We start from the raw sequence: 17,646 nt of genomic DNA on the forward strand, positions 1-17,646 counted from the left end.
CACCTCATTAACCCTGGTCATTAGGACAACCAGTTTGGATTGCATCTCATTTAATTGATTTTTAATTTCAGCCTGATTAAATCTAAATTCTGCAGTCATGAAGTCTCTAGAATCCTTTATGCTTTTTTCCAGAGCCACCAGTAGCTTTATAATTGTGCTTGTGAATTGGCTTTCTGACTTTGAATTGTAATCCATGTTCTGTAGCTCTGTAGCAGAGAGATTCTTTCTTTTGCGGTAAATTCTTCCTTCTAGCCATTTTGCTCAGTGCAGAGTAGCTGTGTAAGCGGGCTGAGTCAAGAATATGAACCATGACCTAAGTAAGTTTCAGCTTAGATGAGGTCAGAGACTAGAAAATGAAAACAAAGATCAGAACAAAACAACACAAAAGGGTCATTAAAGTGAAAAGAATTTTTAAAACAAAGTAGTACAAAATAAAAGGCCAAAAATCCCAAAGAAGAAGAAAGAAAGAAGAGAAAAAAAAAGAGAAGAAAAAAAGGGGGGACTTGGAGTTGGTGGTGGTGAAGAAGTTGTAGTGGAAAGAGAATGTATTCTACCTGAGGGGTCTTAGAGGGTGATCCTCTTGGTTCTGAATGTACTAAGTTCTGTATGTTAGAAGATGCTCAGTCCCACATTTATAAACCAGCAATACTTGTAGAAAGCCCCGACCCTGACCACCAAAACATAAACGAGATAAAAGAGGGGGCAGAATGGGAATGAAGAGAGAATATAATCTCACAGAATGAACCAGCACGGTATACTACTTGGCTCTGGGTGCATGCTGGTCATGTTCTAGAAAGCATTAACTTCCGCTGTTGCAGTACAAAATGAGGCAGAGAAAACAACACACACACACACACACAAACATATCTCGTGTATCTCCCAAAATTGAATTGAGTATGTTGAAAGGAATTTAGAAGTGGAAAATATATCTAAGACATGTAATTGTAGAAATAGGAAAGTCAAAAAGGAAGAAACTTAAAGATGAAGAGGTGGTAAAGTATTGTAGTTAAGGTGGGAAAAGAGAAAAAATATTGGCAACTTGTAGTGTGATATAAAAATGAGCTGTACTGGAGAAAGGGAAAAAAGTGGGGGTACCCTTTGGTTCTGCATACTATAAATCCCTCGACTTCCCCTTTCCAGTGCCGCTTGGTCAAGAACTTGCTCTTCCCGGTCCTTCCAGCTGGTCTTCTGGGGGAAGGACCTGCGGCCCTGATTCTCAGGTGTGTGCACCTGGCAGAGATGTCCCCTGGCGGCCCCGCCCCTCCCAGGCACCGGGTGAGCCCAGGAGGAACAGCACCACTGTCCGCGGCCAGGTCTCCAGCTCTGGAGCCAGCTCCCCCAGTAACTCCCGCAGCCCCCAGTCCGCCCTGGCCTGGACGCTCCCGGGGCGGCGCGGGGCGCCGATGCGCACAGCTCGGGGGCGCCCCGCGGCAGGAGCGTCCTCCCGGTCCTGGGCCCTCCCCGCCTCCGCCTGGCCCGGGGGAGCGCAGGATCGTGGGCTGGGATCGCGCTCCCAGGTCGCAGCTCCTGAAGGCAGCGAGGCAGCGCCCCCCCTGCCGGCGCCCCCGCCCGACGGACCGGCTGCCCCCCGAGGCCCCGCCGGGTGCGCGACCCAGCTCCTCACCGAGAGTCGCCCGCCGGGTGCAGCGCGCTTGACCCCAGGCTGCACTTGCTCTTAGCGACGCGGGGGACACTGGGGCTTCACTGCCCCTCCTGCGGTTCGATTCGATTCGATTCGATTCGGCTCGAGTTCCCGGCTGAGCACCTTTCCGTCCAGGAAGAATCTGGTGCGGATTTTTTAAACTTCCTGCTTCTCCCGGGCTGGGCTTTCCCGTCCCGGAGGCTCTCGCAGCTGGGCTTTACCCGGCTCTCCACGGTGCCCCTCCCCTACTTGATTCTTTCTTTCTTTCTTTTTTATTGGAGTTCAATTTGCCAACAGACAGAATAACACCCAGTGCTTATCCCGCCAAGTGCCCCCCTCAGTGCCTGTCACCCAGTCACCCCAACCCCCCACCCACCTCCCCTTCCACTACCCCTTGTTCATTTCCCAGAGTTAGGGGTCTCTCATATTTTGTCACCCTCACTGATATTTACCCTCATTTTCTCTCCTTTACCTTTATTCCCTTTCACTAATTTTTTATATTCCCCAAATGAATGGGACCATAAATGTTTGTCCTTCTCCGATTGACTTCTTTCACGCAGCATAATACCCTCCAGTCCCTCCACGTCAAAGCAAATGGGGGGTATTTGTCGTTTCTAATGGCTGAGTAACATCCCATTGTATACATAAACCACATCTTCTTTATCCATCATCTTTCGATGGACACCGAGGCTCCTTCCACAGTTTGGCTATTGTGGACATTGCTGCTAGAAACATCGGGGTGCAGGTGTCCCTGCATTTCACTGCATCTGTATCTTTGGGGTAAATCCCCAACAGTGCAACTGCTGGGTCGTAGGGCAGGTCTATTTTTAACTCTTTGAGGAACCTCCACACAGTTTTCCAGAGTGGCTGCACCAGTTCACATTCCCACCAACAGTGCAGGAGGGTTCCCTTTTCTCCACATCCCCTCCAACATTTGTGGTTTCCTGCCTTGTTAATTTGCCCCATTCTCACTGGTGTGAGGTGGGATCTCATTGTGGTTTTGATTTGTATTTCCCTGATGGCAAGTGATGCAGAGCATTTTCTCATGTGCGTGTTGGCCATGTCTATGTCTTCCTCTGTGAGATTTCTGTTCATGCCTTTTGCCCATTTCATGATTTGATTGTTTCTTTTCTGTTCAGTTTAAATAAGCTCTTGATAGATCTTGGAAACTAGCCCTTTATCTGATACGTCATTTGCAAATATCTTCTCCCATTCTGTAGGTTGTCTTTTAGTTTTGTTGACTGTTGCTTTTCCTGTGCAGAAGCTTCTTATCTAGATGAAGTCCCAATAATTCATTTTTGCTTTTGCTTCTCTTGCCTTCATGGATGTATCTTGCAAAGAAGTTACTGTGGCCAAGTTCAAAAAGGGTGTTGCCTGTGTTCTTCTCTAGGATTTTGATGGAATCTTGTCTCACATTTAGATCTTTCATCCATTTTGAGTTTATCTTTGTGTCTGGTGAAAGAGAGTGGTCTAGTTTCATTCTTCTGCATGTGGATGTCCAATTTTCCCAGCACCATTTATTGAAGAGGCTGTCTGTCTCCCAATGGATAGTCTTTCCTCCTTTATCGAATATTAGTTGCCCATAAAGTTGAGGGTCCACTTCTGGATTCTCTATTCTGTTCCATTGATCTATGTGTCTGTTTTTGTCCAGTACCACACTGTCTTGATGACCACAGCTTTGTAGTACAACCTGAAATCCGGCATTGTGATGCCCCCAGCTATGGTTTTCTTTTTTAATATTCCCCTGGCTGTTCGGAGTCTTTTCTGATTCCACACAAATCTTAAGATGATTTGTTCCAACTCTCTGAAAAAAGTCCATGGTATTTTGATAGGGATTGCATTAAATGTAAATGGCCCTGGGTAACATTGGCATTTTCACAATATTAATTCTTCCAATCCATGAGCATGGAATATTTTTCCATCTCTTTGTGTCTTCCTTAATTTCTTTCAGAAGTGTTCTGTAGTTTTTAGGGTATATATCCTTTACCTCTTTGGTTGAGTTTATTCCTAGGTATCTTATGTTTTTGGGTGCAAATGTAAATGGGATTGACTCCTTAAGTTCTCTTTCTTCAGTCTCATTGTTAGTGTATAGAAACACCACTGATTTCTGGGCATTGATTTTGTATCCTGCCACACTGCCAAATTGCTGTATGAGTTCCAGCAATCTTGGGGTGGAGACTTTTGGGTTTTCTATGTACGGTATCATGTCATCTGTGAAGAGGGAAGAGCCTAACTTCTTATTTGCCAATTTGAATGCCTTTTATTTCTTTTTGTTGCCTGATTGCTGAGGCTAGGACTTCCAGTACTATGTTGAATAGCAGTGGTGAGAGTGGACATCCCTGTCTTGTTCCTGATCTTAGGGGAAAGGCTCCCAGTGCTTCCCATTGAGAATGATATTTGCTATGGGCTTTTCGTAGATGGCTTTTAAGATGCTGAGGAATGTTCCCTCTATCCCTACACTCTGAAGAGTTTTGACCAGGAATGGATGCTCTATTTTGTCAAAAGCTTTCTCTGCATCTAATGAGAGGATCATATGGTTCTTGGTTTTTCTCTTGCTGATATGATGAATCACATTGATTGCTTTACGAGTGTTGAACCAGCCTTGCATCGGGGGGATACATCCCACTTGGTCATGGTGAATAATCTTCTTAATGTATTGTTGGATCCTATTGGCTAGTATCTTGTTGAGAATTTTTTGCATCCATGTTCATCAGGGATATTGGTCTGTAATTCTCCTTTTTGGTGGGGTCTTTGGTTTTGGAATTAAGGTGATGCTTGCCTCATAGAACGAGCTTGGGAGTCTTCCATCTCTTTCTATCTTTCCAGCTTTAGTAGAATAGGTATGGTTTCTTCTTTAAACGTTTGATAGAATTCCCCTGGGAAGCCATCTGGCCCTGGACTCTTGTGTCTTGGGAGGTTTTTGATGACTGCTTCCATTTTGTCCCTGGTTATTGGCCTGTTCAGGTTTTCTATTTCTTCTTGTTCCAGTTTTGGTAGTTTGTGGCTTTCCAGAAATGCGTCCATTTCTTCTAGATTGCCTAACTTATTGGCATATAGCTGCTCATAATAAATTTTTAAAATCATTTGTATTTCTTTGGTATTGGTGGTGATCTCTCCGTTTTCATTCATAGTTTTATTAATTTGAGTCTTCTCTCTCTTCTTTTTAATAAGGCTGGCTAATGGTTTATCTATCTTACTAATTCTTTCAAAGAACCAACTCCTGGTTTTGTTGATCTGTTCCATAGTTCTGGTCTCTATTTCATTGAGTTCTGCTCGAATCTTTATTAACTCTCTTCTTCTGCTGGGTGTAGGATCTATTTGCTGTTTTTTCTCCAGCTCCTTTAGGTGCAAGGTTATCTTTTGTATTTCAGTTCTTTCCAGTTTTTGGATGGATGCTTATATTGCGATGTATTTCCCCCTCAACTGCTTTTACTGTATCCCAAAGATTTTGAACAGTTGTATCTTCATTCTCATTAGTTTCCATGAATCTTTTTAATTCTTCCCTAATACCCTGGTTGACCCTTTCATCTTTTAGCAGGATGGTCCTTTTCCCTCATGTGTTTGAAATCCTTCCAACTTCTTGTGATTTAGTTCTAGTTTCAAAGCATTATGGTCTGAAAATATGCAGCAGACGATCCCAATCTTTTGGTTTCGTTTAAGACCTGATTTGTGACCCAGTATGTGGTCTATTCTGGAGGAAGTTCCATGTGCACTTGAGAAGAATGTGTGTTCAGTTGCATTTCCATGTAAAGTTCTGTAAATATCTGTGAAATCCATCTGGTCCAGTGTATCACTTAAAGCTCTTGTTTCTTTGGAGATGTTGTACTTAGGAGATCTGTCGATTGTAGAAAGCACTGTGTTCAAGTCACCAAGTATAAGTGTATTATTATCTAAGTATGTCTTAACTTTGGTTGTTAATTGATTAATGTACTTGGCAGCTCCCACATTCGGGGCATAAATATTGATGATTATTAAGTCCTCTTGTTGGATAGATCCTTTAAGTATGAGATAGTGTCCCTCTTCATCTCTCACTACAGTCTTCAGGATAAACTTTAATTTATCTGATATAAGGATGGCTATCCCTGCTTTCTTTTAAGGTCATTTGAATGGTAAATGGTTCTCCAACTTTTTATTTTCAGGCTGTAGGTGTCCTTCTGTCTAAAATGAGTCTCTTGTAGACAGCAAATAGATGGGTCCTGCTTTTTTATCCAGTCTGAAACCCTGTGCCTTTTGATGGGTTCATTAAGCCCATTCACGTTCAGAGTTACTATTGAAAGATATGAATTTAGTGTCATCATGATACCTATTCAGTCCCTGTTTTTGTGGATTGTTTCCTTCGACTTCCTCTTTCTTTTACAGAGTCCCTCTTAATATCTTGCAGAGCTGGTTTGGTGGTCACATATTCTTTCAGTCTCTGCCTATCTTGGAAGCTCTTTATCTCTCCTATTCTGAATGAGAACCTAGCTGGATAAAGTATCTTGGTTGCAGGTTCTTCTCATTTAGGATCCTGAATATATCCTGCCAGCCCTTTCTGGCCTGCCAGATCTTGTGAAGAGGTCTGCTGTTACCCTAATACTTCTCCCCATAAAGGTTAGGGATCCCTTGTTTCTTGCTGCTTTAAGGATTTTTCTCTTTATCATAGGAATTTCCAAGTTTCACTATTAAATGTTGAGGTGTTGAACGATTTTTATTGATTTTAGAGGGGGTAGATCTCTCTATCTCCTAGATCTGAATGCCTGTTTCCCTTCCCACTTTAGGGAAGTTCTCAGCTATGATTTGTTCAAATACACTTTCTGGTCCTCTGTCCCTTTTGATGCCCTCGGGAACCCCAATTAAACGTAGATTTTTCCTTCTGAGGCTGTCATTTATTTCCCTTAACCTATCCTCATGATCTTTTAATTGTTTGTCTCTTTTTTCCTCCACTCCCTTCCTTGCCATCAACTTGTCTTCTATGTCACTCACTCGTTCTTCTACCTCGTTAACCCTCGTCATTAGGACCTCCAGTTTGGATTGCATCTCATTTAATTGATTTTTAATTTCAGCCTGATTAGATTTAAATTCTGCAGTCATGAAGTTTCTTGAATCCTTTATGCTTTTTTCTAGAGCCACCAGCAGCTTTATAATTGTGCTTGTGATTTGGCTTTCTGACATCGAATTTTAATCCAAATTTTGTAACTCTGTGGGAGAGAGTGTTGTTTCTGATTCTTTCTTTTGAGGTGAGTTTTTCCTTCTAGTCATTTTGCTCAGTGCAAAGTGGCTAAAAACAAGTTGTACTGGAAAAAGGAGAAAAAGAGAGAAAAAAGGAAAAAGGGGGGGAACAAACAGAAAACAAAAAACAAGAGGGGGTATCCTCTGAGTCTATGTACTGTAAATTCCTAGACTTTCCCTGGAACTTTCTAGCGCTGCTTGGTCAAGAACTTGCTCTTCTCCTGTCCTTCCAGCTGGTCTTCTGGGGTAGGGGCCTGCTGTGCTGATTCTCAGGTGTGTGCACCTGGGGGAGCTGCCCAGCCCCTTGCCAGGTGTACAGCTCAGTGGGAGCTGTTTATCCTGTGAGGCCCCCGCTTCCTGGCTGCCCTGCTCAGTCCCAGGCACAAGGTGACACCAGGAGGAACAACAAGAGTGGCGGCGGCCAGCTCTCCGCAGTAACTACTGCAGCTCCCAGTCCGCAGGGGCCTGGATGCTTCAGGGGCAGGAGGCGCCGATATGCACAGCTCCCGGCCGCCCAGTGGCAGGAGGGTCCTTGCTGCCCTGTGTCCTCCCGGCCTCCGCCTGTCCCCAGGAAGCGCCGGATCTTGGGCTGTGTCCCCTGGTGCCCTGGGCTCCAGGGCCTGCACCGCTGGCATCGCGCTCCCGGGCCGCGCAGCCCCCTCCGCCAGGAGCCGCTGCCCGAGCCAATGCTTGGGCTCCTCCCAGGGCCCGCCGGGCGTGGCGCTCTCCCCCGGGCGCAGGTCCTCTGTTAGTGCCCCTGGGAGCCTGAGGGCACCCCTTCCACCCCCCCCCACCCCCCCACCCCCGGGATCCTGCCCAAGCTCCCTGCAGGCGCCTTTCCATCCAGGAAGATTGGTAAAGCTGCTTCTCCCGGCCGGGGCTCTCGTGTCCTGGGGACACTCACCGCAGGGCCTTAGCCTGCTCCTCCCGGGGCCCCTCCCCCTTGGATGCTTTTTTATTTCTTTATTTTTCCCCGTCTTCCTACCTTGATAGAAGCGCGAACTCTTCTCACATTAGCATTCCAGCTGGTCTCTCTTTAAATCTCAGGCCGAATTCGTAGGTTTTCAGGATGATTTGAAAGTTAGGTACGTTGGGGACGGGTGACTTGGGGACCCTACTCTTCCGCCCTCTTGCCCCGCCTCCTGATTCTTTATTATATATATTTTCCCCCACCTTCCTACCTTGCTAGAAGCGAAAACCCTTCTCTCTGTCGCGCTCCGGCTATTCTCACTTTAAATCTCAGGTCGAATTTGTAGGTGTTCAGGATGGTTTGAAAGTTATCTAGGTAAGGTGGTGGGGCCAGGTTAATTGAGGACCCGACTCTCCTGCCATCTTTCCCTGCCCCTAAATAAATAAAATCTTAAAAAAAATAAATCAAGTTTGAAGATAAATCACAAGAATCAGTGACAACCTAACAATATGAAAGTAAGTCTATTTTGAAAAACAAAAGTTAAAGTTACAGTACTGTTTTTTCTTTCTAAAAAAAATGTGTTTAATCTGTGTACATTTGGGAGAATCTGAGTATCGTATTTTGCTCAGGAAAGAGAAAAAAATGGATGCAGTGGCTGATTTCATTCCTTTTTAAGTAGCCCCACTGTGTTTTAGGATAATTTCTCCAAGGATAGTGATAGATATGAATCATTTAATTGTTTAATGAGGCTGAGGAACATAATGCTGAAGCTCAGTCATGCAAAATTTAATATTTCTAGTGTCGATCACAGCTGTTGCTGCTGGTTATAAGTTACCACATCTGTGTGCACACACACACCAGTGCAGATGCAGAGAGAGGAGGTCTGGGTTTGTTGTAGAAAATACACTTTTCTCCCCAGTCAAGCTGAGACCCTTTAGGATCCCTTGTGGAGAGGCTGCTGCCAGAGCCTGGGTGAAGTGCCTTTGGGTGGAAGACAGGGCTGTGTTCATGCTCTGGCCCTTGCCTCTCTTCCCCTCAGGTCCCAGAAGATGCCGTACCTTCAGGCTTCTCTCCTCTTACCTGTGCTCTTATCCTTGTACCTGCAGCGCCTCCTCTTCTGTCTGGGCCCGATCCCTCTTCCTGAAGGGCCTAAAGTACTTTTCCCCTTGTGTTCTTCTTTGATATCTTGTTCACACCCATCCACTGATCATGCCCAATTTTACCTGGTTCACCACCAGTCCTCTGTTAATTATTCTTTATTAAACCTTCTCTGTTCAAATGACTGGGTGGTTTCTGTCTCCTAATCGGACCCTAGCCATTGTCAATGTCCTCTGCCTAGAATGCCAGGCTGCACTTCCTCATCTAACCTAATACACTGTACAGATCCTCTCAGGACCAGCCCAGGCAATGCCTCACTCATTCATTCCAGAAACATCTGAGTTCCTACTGTTGAATAAGCACTGGGCCCAACTCCAGGGTTGCATAAGACCGGATTTCAGCCCAGCAGGAGCTCCATGACTGGAATAGGAGAATATACAGTCAAGTGTGTTGAATTAGAGAGGTAGGAGCATGTGCGTGTGTGTATGCATGATACTGTTGGGCAAATACGGTATGACAAAAACTTAAAATAGAAAACTTTAAAAAAAATGTTAATGTTCCTCTGGAAGCTAAAGGGATAAATAAATGAAAATGCGAGAAATTGATAAACATCTACCGCTTTCCATTTAAGCAATGTCCATATATTTGTTTTTTTCTGTTCTGTTTATGAATGTTCCTTCTCTTTCCACAAAACACTTGAGGTAGGTAAGGTTTTAGTTCATCTCATCTCTGAATTTCTAAGGGCAGGGACCCTCCTTTATCTTAATGAACTTGTACTTATGATGCTTGTCACCTAGTAGATGCGTGATCAGTGTTAGTTGACTGAAGAAAGGCTAATTACATTGAGTTCATACTCCCTGGTTTGTTTTTTACTCTGAAATCAATCAGTGTTTTCTTCTGTTGACAGTTCATGAACCATTCCAAGCACTTGTTTTTGTACCTGAGATGTGAACAGGGAGGCTGTCAGTTGTGCTTGTTTATTCCTCTTCAGCCATTTACAGATATCAACCATCTTAGGTGTGCATCAAGTAGTGTTACATATTTTATAGACCTCTCATTCTCTGGCATCCCCATATTATAGATGTAGAAATTGAGGTCAAGTAAGTTATTTAAGGCCACACTGACAAAATGTGGCTGATGTCACCATGAGTGGTTCCTGTAGTCAGACAGATGCCTGCCCTATTTGTATGCACACTAGACATCACCCAGAAGCCTTTTTTCCTGTCAGGAGACACAGTTGCCTCCTTCCTAGTCCTAGAGACATAGTCCTGGGGCCTTCCAGGCACCTTGACATCCAGGCACATGTGAACAGGGTTTGGAAAACCTAGAAAGGGCAGGGTGTCTGGGTGGCTCAGTTGGTTAAGTGTCTGCCTTCAGCCCAGGTCATGTTCTCAGGGTCCTGGGATCGGATCCTGCATCAAGCTCCCTGCTCAGCGAGGAGTCTGCTTCTCACTCTCCTCCTGCTTGTGCTCTCTCTCCCTCTCTCTCTGTCAAATAAATAAAATCTTAAAAAAAAAAAAAACTAGAAAGGACCAAAAGTCTCTTAACATTTTTTTCTTTAAGAAAAAGTCTCAGGGATCCCTGGGTGGCGCATCGGTTTGGCGCCTGCCTTTGGCCCAGGGCGCGATCCTGGAGACCCGGGATCGAATCCCATGTCAGACTCCCGGTGCATGGAGCCTGCTTCTCCCTCTGCCTGTGTCTCTGCCTCTCTCTCTCTCTCTCTGTGTGACTATCATAAATAAATAATATTAAAAAAATAAAATCTAAAAAAAAAAAAAGAAAGAAAGAAAGAAAAAGTCTCATCCAGAACATGAGAGACTCCTAACTCTGGGAAACGAACTAGGGGAGGTGGGTGGGGGGTGGGGGTGACTGGGTGACGGGCACTGAGGGGGGCACTTGGTGGGATGAGCACTGGGTGTTATTCTATATGTTGGCAAATTGAACACCAATAAAAAAATAAATTAAAAAAAAAAGAAAAAAAAGTCTCATCAAGAAAGAAAAGAAAAAGTCTCATCGAAGTATAGCCACTTGCTGGTGGGTTGAAATTTGGTACAGGTGATGGCAAACATTTAGCTGCATGAAAGTTCCACAGAAGCTAAAGTTCAGGGGAATGTATGTGCACTTTTAAAACTCACTCTCGTCTTCTCTGTTTCTTCTCAGGTGCTATTACCCCCATATGACGATGCCACCGTGAATGGTGCTGCCAAGGAACCACCGCCCCCTTATGTGTCTGCCTGAGCCTGAGAGGGGAGTGAAACTGGGACCTGCAGCTTGATTTTCAGACGTCAGAGCAATAGTTCTTTCATTTCACTTCTGGGATGAGCTCTCTGAGCTTATTCGTTGCTGAAATGCTCCAGTTTTAAAATTTAGATGTTAAGTTGAAATCCTCTTTAGTGTTAAGCATATGCTTCAGCTAGAGCATGGTGATAGAATCACTGTAGCATTCTTTACATAGGGCTGGGGCGCAGTGGGCTTCCCTCGTCTGTCCTGGTTTTCCCTAGGCATGGAAACCTCCCCGCAATTCGGATGGGCCTGGAGTCAGAGAAGCCTGGTTTTGTCCCTGCTGGACCTCAGAATTAGGGAATGAACCACATTTTTTTCTTCATGTTCCCTCTATCTCTTCTGAGAGTGTAAAATAAAATCAAAATTAGATAATGCTTTTCTTAAGCCATTCTAGTGTGTGAACAAACCCTTCTAGAACAGGAATGTCAATTGTGTAATCATTGCTCTAATTAGCTAAATAGGAGTTCGTATCTATATAAATAAAACAAGAATTTCCTTAAGATTATTCATGACTTACATTCGGTGATGATTTATATTTGCTGTTCAACGATTTTGTCCATGGGCTAAATCAAGACCCTTCAACAATCCTAGGCAGTGACAGCAGCCACTCGCCTACAGCTGCTCTTGTACACCCTGGGTCTGGGGTCACAGAGGCACGTGTCTCATTTGTGTTGCAGGTGTAGAACTGATTCATTTAGTACCACATCATTTAGTACCACATGGTATCTATCTGGTGCTCCCTTTCTCCTGCTTTCCCATGCCCCCCCCCCCCACCCTTTTCACAAAGCATTTGCCTAATAGTATGAACAAATTTTTCTCTTCTCTCTGCAAAATACATCCTACTATTTGAAATTCCGAGTATGCCTAGTCATCTTTTGAAATGTAAGACAGCTTTCAGAGAAAGGAGGAGGAGTGCTTTTCTTGTGGAATGCTTTCACCTCAACTACCTGAGTTTCAAAGGACTTTGACATATTCGTATATTCAAAAGTCAGAGCTCTCCCGGTTGCTCATTGTTGAGTATGCTGTCAATGAAAGGTTTGCAACTGAAGTGAAATTCGCCCACATCGGAGAAAATAACCTTTTGATTTTGTGGTGATTATGCCTAGGGACCCTTTCCACCCACATGTGGTCATGTAGACACACATAGTTTGGCCAAAGGAGGCAGATTTACAGCTTGTTTCACACATATGTGTTTTTTGGTTCTTTTTTACTATTTCAATTCTGATAAAATCAAAACATCGTAAAACATCGTAGACCAATAGAAATGGAGATGAACAGACCTGACCTTCTAACGTTCCTAAGCCCCACCTCTAGGAAGCTCTGTGTGCTCAGCTGTTTTGCATATGGTTGCTTTATGTCCATGATGTACTTTTAATAAGCAGTTCAGATTTTACTCCATTTGAGGGGGAGTTTTATCCCTGAGAATCAGCCTTGGTCATTTCCTTTGGTGTATCTCATTAGTATTCTTTATAAACTCGACCTAAGCAGTTCTCTTCCTGGAAGCTCACAAGATTCACACTAAGTTAATCATATTAAGAGGTATTAGGAATAGGAAAGGCTTCTCTGACAGTTTCACTGATCGCTGGAAGGCACATAGAACATCAACGTTGCTTGCATGGACCTCCCTGTGATTTTCGAGCCCCTCTGCCTGATAATTTTTGTGGTATGAAAAACGGCACATAGTTAAGTAGAGAGAAATGCTGACCTTGAGTCTGTGTGGCCTCCTTAGAGGAAATATTGCTCATGTGATGCGCGGACCACAACACAGACACCAGGACATCCCTTCATTCTCAGGGGTCCCACCTGGAGCTGACAAAGAGGCCTTTCCTGATTTACAATGTAACCCACGCTGTGTACCAAAGCCGCCTCCATACTTAACTCTGCAGAGTAACGAACTGGCCTCTCCACACGACTGTGGGGAGGTTATGATGTAGGACTAAAATGACCCTGCAGAGCCCAATCCATGACTCAGCAATTCACTATCTCATTGATAATCTAGTTAAATACCTCTCTTAAATGTATTTTAAATCCAACTTTAATATCTGACCTCCTTCCCTACTTTGCCATCTGCAGTCATTCCCTCAACTGTCCCTATGCCTGTGTGCCTGTTGGTCGCTTTACTGATGAGAGCACCTCAGTCGTTTTCATCTTAACTACCCTCCTCAGCTCCTGATGACAGGGTCTTGGATATTCAGTCCAGCACCAGAAGGTGTGCAAATGGACCCACCAAGAGGCAGCACATGTAGGAGAGTTTTGAGTCTGCTCTCTGGGCCAGAGGGAACAGGAAGCTGATGTCCTTTGCTTAGATATGGTCTGTCCACCCTAAGAACCATGCTTCCATTGAATAAGCTGGTCAGGTTTCTAGAATGCCCAGTCATATGGAAGAACTTTAAGGCCAACAGACTCTCCCACCCCTTCCTGTACCTTTTTCCAACACAAACCTCATGTGCAGTATCTTCTCCAAGTCCAGTGTCTTTGGCCCCGCCCCCACTCTGTCTTACTGTCTCCAGGGAATGCAAGAAGCTTCCCCTTTCCCATCCTTTTTTTTTTTTTTTTTAATTACTCAGTCTGTTCTGGCCCTAAATATTTGTTAAGTTTGACTGCTTACCCAAACCACACCTCATTTCATGTGTCTTTTCTCTTCACTCTGTTTGTTAATCAACAATACTTCTTAGTAATGATCTCACTAGACCATCTGTATAGACCATTAGAATTGTTTTCTCCATAGAGGGATGTATTGTATTTGAAATATTCATCCTCTGAGAATAAAATCCTGCTGTGCAAACTGAGCTTTTGTGATCAAGGAAAACTGATGAGATTGTGAAAATATTTCCCTTTTTTGAAAAAGGTGTGCAGTTTTTGCAGCCTGTGTAGAAACTGATTTAATATCATTAAATAATATTTCCGCTGTCATGGAGGCAGTCTCTAATGTTCTGGAGAGTAGAGGGTAGGTGTCTTTGCCAAGGTATTGAAAGAGTCACACAAAGAGACTGCCGGCATCAAGTGCAGGCTCCCCATCTTCAGACCTAACGTGCACCAAACATAGTACTTAGAACTGTGTAAAATGGATTTTTGACAGCTCAGACATTTGTTCTGAAAGAGAAGGAAAAAGGAGGCTTTGCAAGAATGTCTCCACACCCATGGAATTCACTTAAAAGTGTCTATGCACACTGGCCAAGTTTTCTGCCAAATGACTCTCTGGAGTATGGAAGCGAACCAGTTCTGTGACCTGCCCAGAAGCCGACGCATGTCTTTTGCTGACTATAGCACCCAGACATCAGAAGAGAGAAGCTGTCATTGGCCAACCCAGAAAAAATGACATCAAGGCAAAAAGTCTTAGTACTATCCACCCATCAATGTGATCCTAATTAGCAAGAACAGCTGCTGCTTCAGAATGAGGAGTTTGGCTTAAAACAGCATAATGGACTCAAGTCTGTTTGTTTTATCCCATCTAAAATTTACATATGCTTTTTTAAAAAGCCATTTATGGTACAAATACAGTTTTTATTTATTAAGTAAGCTTATTAATACGGGAACCTTTTTAACTCAGAAAATAAAATCATAACATATATTCCTTGGCGTATGCCAAGATGTCCAGGGTATATTGCTACAACAGAGCAAAAAGTTTGGAAGAGAACTGTGTAAGCCCAAATGGATTGGGCATGACTAGCCAGCAATTGAGTGTTTGAGCCACATCTCTGTCAGGAAAGGCCCAGATTGAATGTGTCTTCATCTTGACTGCTACCGGCCAGTCCCACCTCCAGTGCAGTAGTGCCTCAACTCTCAGTATCACTAAGCAGAATTTGAAAAGTCCAATCTAAAGAGCCAATAATGCTTCCACCTATGGTCTCCACCGGAAGAAATCCCCAGCTCTGGGAAGACTGGGGAACAATGGATCTGCTATCCAGCAAAAGCACAAAGGACCCTGTGTCCTGTGTCGTGGGGATGCCCCTCCAACCCGGAGTGCTGGCCTTTGTGAGATGTAACTTTTCACTCAGTATTCATTTTAGCTAAAGGAATCATATGTAATTATTCTAGGTCACTATTTTACGGTCACTGGATATTTCTTTAGTTCTTTCAAATTTAGGCCTTTTTAAATTACATTTATCAGAGGAGGGGCAAGAAGGAGGAAGAGTAGGGTCCCCAAGTCACCTGTCCCCACCAAATTACCTAGATAACCTTCAAATCATCCTGAAAATCTACGAATTCGGCCTGAGATTTAAAGAGAGATCAGCTGGAATGCTACAGTGAGAAGAGTTCGCGCTTCTATCAAGGTAGGAAGACGGGGAAAAAGAAATAAAGACACAAAAGGCCTCCAAGGGGGAGGGGCCCCGCGAGGAGCCGGGCTGAGACCGGGGCGAGTGTCCCCAGGACAGGAGAGCCCCGTCCCGGAGGAGCAGGAGCTGCACCGACCTTCCCGGGCGGAAAGGGGCTCGCAGGGAGTTAGAGCAGGACCCAGGAGGGCGGGGAGGCCCTCGGGCTCCCGGGGACACTAACAGACACCTGCGCCCCGGGAGAGTGCGCCGAGCTCCCTAAGGGCTGCAGCGCGCACGGCGGGACCCGGAGCAGCTCGGGGGGGCTCCGCGGAGGGGGCTGCGGGGCGGGAGCAGCTCGGGGGCGGCTCCGCGGAGGGGGCTGCGGGGCGGGAGCGCGAATCCAACAGCGCAGGCCCCGGAGCACAGGGCGCCGGGACACAGCCCAGGATCCGGCCTCCCCCGGGACAGGCAGAGGCCAGGAGGGCCCAGTACAGCGAGGACGCTCCTGCCCCAGCTGAGCAGATCAGCGGCCCCGCCCGGAGCCTCCAGGCCCTGCAGACGGAGAGCTCCGTGGTGACTGCGGGAGCTGACTCCAGGGCTCCAGAGCTGCCTCCGCCACTGGGGCTGTTCCTCCTGGGGCCTCACGGGGTAAACAACCCGCACTGAGCCCTGCACCAGGCAGGGGCAGAGCAGCTCCCCCAAGTGCTAACACCTGAAAATCAGCACAACAGGCCCCTCCCCCAGAAGACCAGCTGGACGGACAAGTTCCAGGGGACGTCAAGGGACTTAAAGTACACAGAATCAGAAGATACTCCCCCGTAGTTTTTTCTTTTCTTTTCTTTTCTTCCTTTTTGATTTCTGTTTGCTTCCCCCACCCTTTTTTTTCCTTTCTTTCTCTTTTTCTTCTCTTTTTTCTTTTTTTTCTTCCTTTTTTCTTTTTCTCTTTTCTTTCCTTCTTTCTCTCTTCTTTTTCTCCTTTTCCCAATACAACTTGTTTTTGGCCACTCTGCACTGAACAAAATGACTACAAGGAAAAGCTCACCTCAAAAGAAAGAAACAGTCCTCTCTCCCACAGAGTTACAAAATCTGGATTGCAATTCAATGTCAGAAAGCCAATTCAGAAGCACTATTATACAGCTACTGGTGGCTCTAGAAAAAAGCATAAAGGACTCAAGAGACTTCATGACTGCAGAATTTAGATCTAATCAGGCAGAAATTAAAAATCAATTGAATGAGATGCAATCCAAACTAGAAGTCCTAACGACGAGACTTAACGAGGTGGAAGAACGAGTGAGTGACATAGAAGACAAGTTGATGGCAAAGAGGGAAACTGAGGAAAAAAGAGACAAACAATTAAAAGACCATGCGGATAGATTAAGCGAAATAAACGACAGCCTGAGGAAGAAAAACCTATGTGTAATTGGGGTTCCCGAGGGCGCCGAAAGGGACAGAGGGCCAGAATATGTATTTGAACAAATCATAGCTGAAAACTTTCTTAATCTGGGAAGGGAAACAGGCATTCAGATCCAGGAAATAGAGAGAACCCCCCTAAAATCAATAAAAACCGTTCAACACCTTGACATTTAATAGAGAAGCTTGCAAATTCCAAAGATAAAGAGAAGATCCTTAAAGCAGCAAGAGACAAGAAATCCCTGACTTTTATGAGGAGGAGCATTAGGGTAACAGCAGACCTCTCCACAGAGACCTGGCAGGCTAGAAAGGGCTGGCAAGATATATTCAGGGTCCTAAATGAGAAGAACATGCAACCAAGAATACTTTATCCAGCAAGGCTCTCATTCAAAATGGAAGGAGAGATAAAGAGCTTCCAAGACAAGCAGGGACTGAAAGAATATGTGACCTCCAAACCAGCTCTGCAAGAAATTTTAAGGGGGACTCTTAAAATTCCCCTTTAAGAAGAAGTTCAGTGGAACAATCCACAAAAAGAAGGACTGAATAGATATCATGATGACACTAAACTCATATCTCTCAATAGTAACTCTGAATGTGAACGGGCTTAATGACCCCATCAAAAGGCTCAGGGTTTCAGACTGGATAAAAAAGCAGGACCCATCTATTTGCTGTCTACAAGAGACTCATTTTAGACAGAAGGACACCTAGAGCCTGAAAATAAAAGGTTGGAGAACCATTTACCATTCGAATGGTCCTCAAAAGAAAGCAGGGGTAGCCATCCTTATATCAGATAAACTAAAATTTACACCGAAGACTGTAGTGAGAGATGAAGAAGGACA

The 17,646-nt window shown here is 44.8% G+C and overlaps 1 protein-coding gene across 2 annotated transcripts in view; it reads left to right on the top strand.

The window, feature by feature from the left end:
• LAPTM4B (lysosomal protein transmembrane 4 beta) overlaps positions 1-11,646 on the top strand; it is an 86,008-nt gene extending 74,362 nt beyond the window's left edge. For both annotated transcript variants that reach the window (XM_072773938.1, XM_072773940.1), the window contains one exon: positions 11,019-11,646. In XM_072773938.1, the coding sequence (XP_072630039.1) occupies positions 11,019-11,096 (78 nt within the window). In that variant the 3' untranslated portion in view covers positions 11,097-11,646. The remainder of the gene's footprint in view (positions 1-11,018) is intronic.
• The last annotated feature ends 6,000 nt before the right edge of the window (positions 11,647-17,646 follow it).

The sequence above is a fragment of the Canis lupus genome, chromosome 14 (assembly GCF_048164855.1).
Source record: "Canis lupus baileyi chromosome 14, mCanLup2.hap1, whole genome shotgun sequence".
NCBI classification, from domain to species: Eukaryota; Metazoa; Chordata; class Mammalia; order Carnivora; family Canidae; genus Canis; species Canis lupus.